This window comes from Lolium perenne, chromosome 7, assembly GCF_019359855.2.
Source record: "Lolium perenne isolate Kyuss_39 chromosome 7, Kyuss_2.0, whole genome shotgun sequence".
Classification (NCBI taxonomy): domain Eukaryota; kingdom Viridiplantae; phylum Streptophyta; class Magnoliopsida; order Poales; family Poaceae; genus Lolium; species Lolium perenne.
In genome coordinates, this window is record NC_067250.2 from 287,750,425 (window position 1) to 287,753,545 (window position 3,121).

The following is a 3,121-nucleotide window of genomic DNA, read 5'->3' on the forward strand; positions in this document are numbered from 1 at the left end:
AGAGACAGGGCAGACAGGAGCTAACCCATTGCAGCTAAGGGCTACCGCACGGAACGGATCACACGTCTTCATCACTTTGGCAGACGATGGTGGTTACTTCGTATACGACACCAAGAGCCTCAAGTTAACTGAAGTTTACAGAGGACCAAAAGGGAAGATCGGGAGCGTCCTCACCCTCACTGAACCATGGCCGCCTTTGTTTTGAGTATGTATCTGATAATTTCGGAACTGTTCACTAAGTTTGAAGGTCGGAACTATCTATCTATGCTTTTGTTTCATAGTCTATGGCACATTTTATGAGGTACATCCTGTGTTCCAGCTAACTACTAACTGTTTTATGTACCGATGTTCCCATAAACAACAACAGAGACAGCATACGCTGATGGTAGCCTGGACCATTGCTTCCCAAGTTCGCCATTAGCTATACAGTTTGACATTCTAGTAATTTAGCCAAATTCCAATGCCCAAATGCAGACCATCTCTCATACGCCTAATCTAGCATTACTAGTTTATGGTAGGAATACCATCATTTCCATATTTACCTGAAGCAAAACATGCTAGTCACGAAAATCATGGGATGCAGAGGTAGATTGTTCGACATAAAATGCAACTACGTGCACGTCACATAGCGCCACACCAGCTCGTAACCGAACAGAATGTGTTGTTTTCATGCCGAACAGGTAACCGCTGTGCCCGCAAGCACCAAAAAGGTTGAATCTCCTATTGGGTGTGCTCGACTAGGAACACAACAGCTTGCACGTGTTAATTCGATGAACTCAGCAGGATAGTTACAACGCAACACACACTAACAAAAAAATTGCTCAAACTCCAACTCCACCACCGCCGCACCAACAACTCTGAAAACAACAAGCGAAGCGGCATAAACTGCAAGGCCAGTAGCTAGAGCCGAAGAGGGAGGACTAACATCTGCTCCAAAGTCTATCTTTCCACACACACTTCAAAACACACAGAGCATAGATGGACCGTAGCGGAGCCATGGATCAGATCAATCAAGCGAAGAATGAACAGTCCCTAGCCATCGTCCCAGTTGCAGCACCGGCATGCTTCGCGGTTAGTCAATCCGCTCTGCTATTCCCAAATCAAGGTTTTCTGTAGTAGGCTGCTCGCAATCCAAGCACGGATCATGTTATACACAGCGGTAGAACTTTCAATAGCATTTCGTCAAGCAGTACATCCGTCATAGATCTAGATACAATATAGTTAGCAGCAGTAAGTTACATAGACAGCTAATGCTTGTACCTTTCCCCAATTCTTTGTATGAAGGAGGAAACACCTGTGGCCAAGTCTCGACAGACTAGCGTCGCAAGGTTTTTTAGGACGAAAGAGAAAACCGAAGTATACAAAGGAAAGACTCTCATGCCAGTGAACACCAAGCAAATTGCGGATGCATGGAACAGCCGCACGAACGAGTTCATGGTGATAAACAACACAGCAGTTTCTTCAGTAAGTATATGAATTCACTAGTTTTTACACAAATAGTATTCACTGGATCGTAATGTCTTCAGCGATTAATCATTAACTTACGACCTGCAATAAGTCAGTCACCGTGCTTTCTTTTGCTCATCAGATTAAAGTCATAGGACAGATTAGAGGAAAAAAGACGGACGAATACAAGGGCACATTCTGGATTGAAGACTGCTGCGGTGCAGTAAAGGCATCAATATGGTTCACACACGGGAGAGACGAACTAGAATTCGTTTCGTAAGTACTTTGCACAACAGCCGTTCCGAAGTAGAATCATACACCCGTGCTCTGTAAATTAGATCTTACTTTCACTTTAAAAGAGGTTACCCATTTTTTGCAGGGAGGGATCATACGCAGCTGTCATCGGGAGCGTGAAGTTAGCAGGAGTTTCACCAGAAATTCAGTGTTACGACTGCAGGCCAGTGACAAACTTCAACGACATCCCCCATCACCACCTGTCTGTCATCGCTACGCATATTGATCTCGTCATGAAACCTGTAAGTAGTACTTTTATCTTTTTGCTGAACATAATAACTAACTATGCGACCAACAAATTTAATCTAGAAAGTAACCTAAGTAGGCAATTATAGACAAAAATAAAACCGCCTGCCTCGATTTTTAATTTATTGTCTACATCGTCCTGTATCAGGAAAAAGGTGTATACGCCAGAGTTGCTGAAATGTGGGCTAAGGACGTCAATAGCACACAGAACGCAGGTGACAAACTTGCAGCTGCCGCTGTTAAAATGGAGGAATTGGCAAACAAGACGTGTACCGTTTCACCTAAAAAGGAAATCCTGTCGCAAGACCAAACGGTATAAGCTGGGTGGCACATGCTAATTTTTAAAATACCGCACAGAACCAAAGGTTAGGTAGATGGACATACCAGGTGTCAGTTCGTTAACAATTTTTGTAGCAGGTACTGAACATTGCTGAAGCACCGCTAACTGGATCACCAACCTGTTCACAAAATGAAGCTACCATGAAGATGCTCCGTCTACAATTCGGAAAGTAAGAACTAGTTCAAGGGACAAAATCCTACACCTATACTTTCTCATGACATCATTTGCGACATAACTACCAAAAAACCATTTATAAGGTTTTTGTGAGCTTACAACGTCTCTTCCTCTGTGAAAAACAAACATACAAACAGAGGTGGCCCGGAGGGCGTTCACGTCGACTACCTTTCTGAACAGTTGAATATTGACAACGGCACAACAAGGTACACCACAAGCCACAACTCATGAAATTTGCAAACATTGTTAGTACGAACAAGTTACGAACAAAAAATACAATGTTACAAGCACGCATTTTCCACTCTGCAGGAAGGTACTGGAGGCACTTGCTATAGATGGGGAGGTGTACACCACTGTTGATACCGACCATTTTGCGCCGACCTAGGTCCATCGGCACTAATGGTATTAGACGGGAGGAGCCATAAAAGCAGCAGTGTCGGTGTATCCTGTATCGCTAGGCTTGCTCAACTGTGCTTTAACAAACCATTTTCCCAACCGCAACATTTTCTTGTAACGAACAATTTCTGGACACGTACCAATCTACAGAGTTGGTAATGGGAAAATGCTTAACGATTATATCCTGGATGTTAGAGGGAACTGATAACCTCACGACATCATTCC

General features: G+C 43.6%; 1 protein-coding gene across 1 annotated transcript; it reads left to right on the forward strand.

Moving 5' to 3' along the window:
* Positions 1–996: 996 nt before the first annotated feature.
* Positions 997–2,885, forward strand: LOC127315181 (replication protein A 32 kDa subunit B-like). The gene is made up of 8 exons (XM_051345695.1): positions 997–1,071; positions 1,285–1,464; positions 1,589–1,722; positions 1,826–1,982; positions 2,135–2,299; positions 2,404–2,495; positions 2,638–2,706; positions 2,810–2,885. Exons 1-8 carry the CDS (start codon positions 997–999, stop codon positions 2,883–2,885), a joined length of 948 nt encoding a protein of 315 aa, XP_051201655.1.
* Positions 2,886–3,121: the final 236 nt, after the last annotated feature.

Excerpts from the sequence above, each read along its gene's own strand:
- LOC127315181 (XM_051345695.1), top strand. The coding sequence starts at position 997 with ATGGATCAGATCAATCAAGCGAAGAATGAACAGTCCCTAGCCATCGTC. Across the intron at positions 1,723-1,825 it reads GACGAACTAGAATTCGTTTC|GGAGGGATCATACGCAGCTG; the intron begins GTAAGTACTTTG and ends CATTTTTTGCAG. Across the intron at positions 1,983-2,134 it reads TTGATCTCGTCATGAAACCT|GAAAAAGGTGTATACGCCAG; the intron begins GTAAGTAGTACT and ends GTCCTGTATCAG.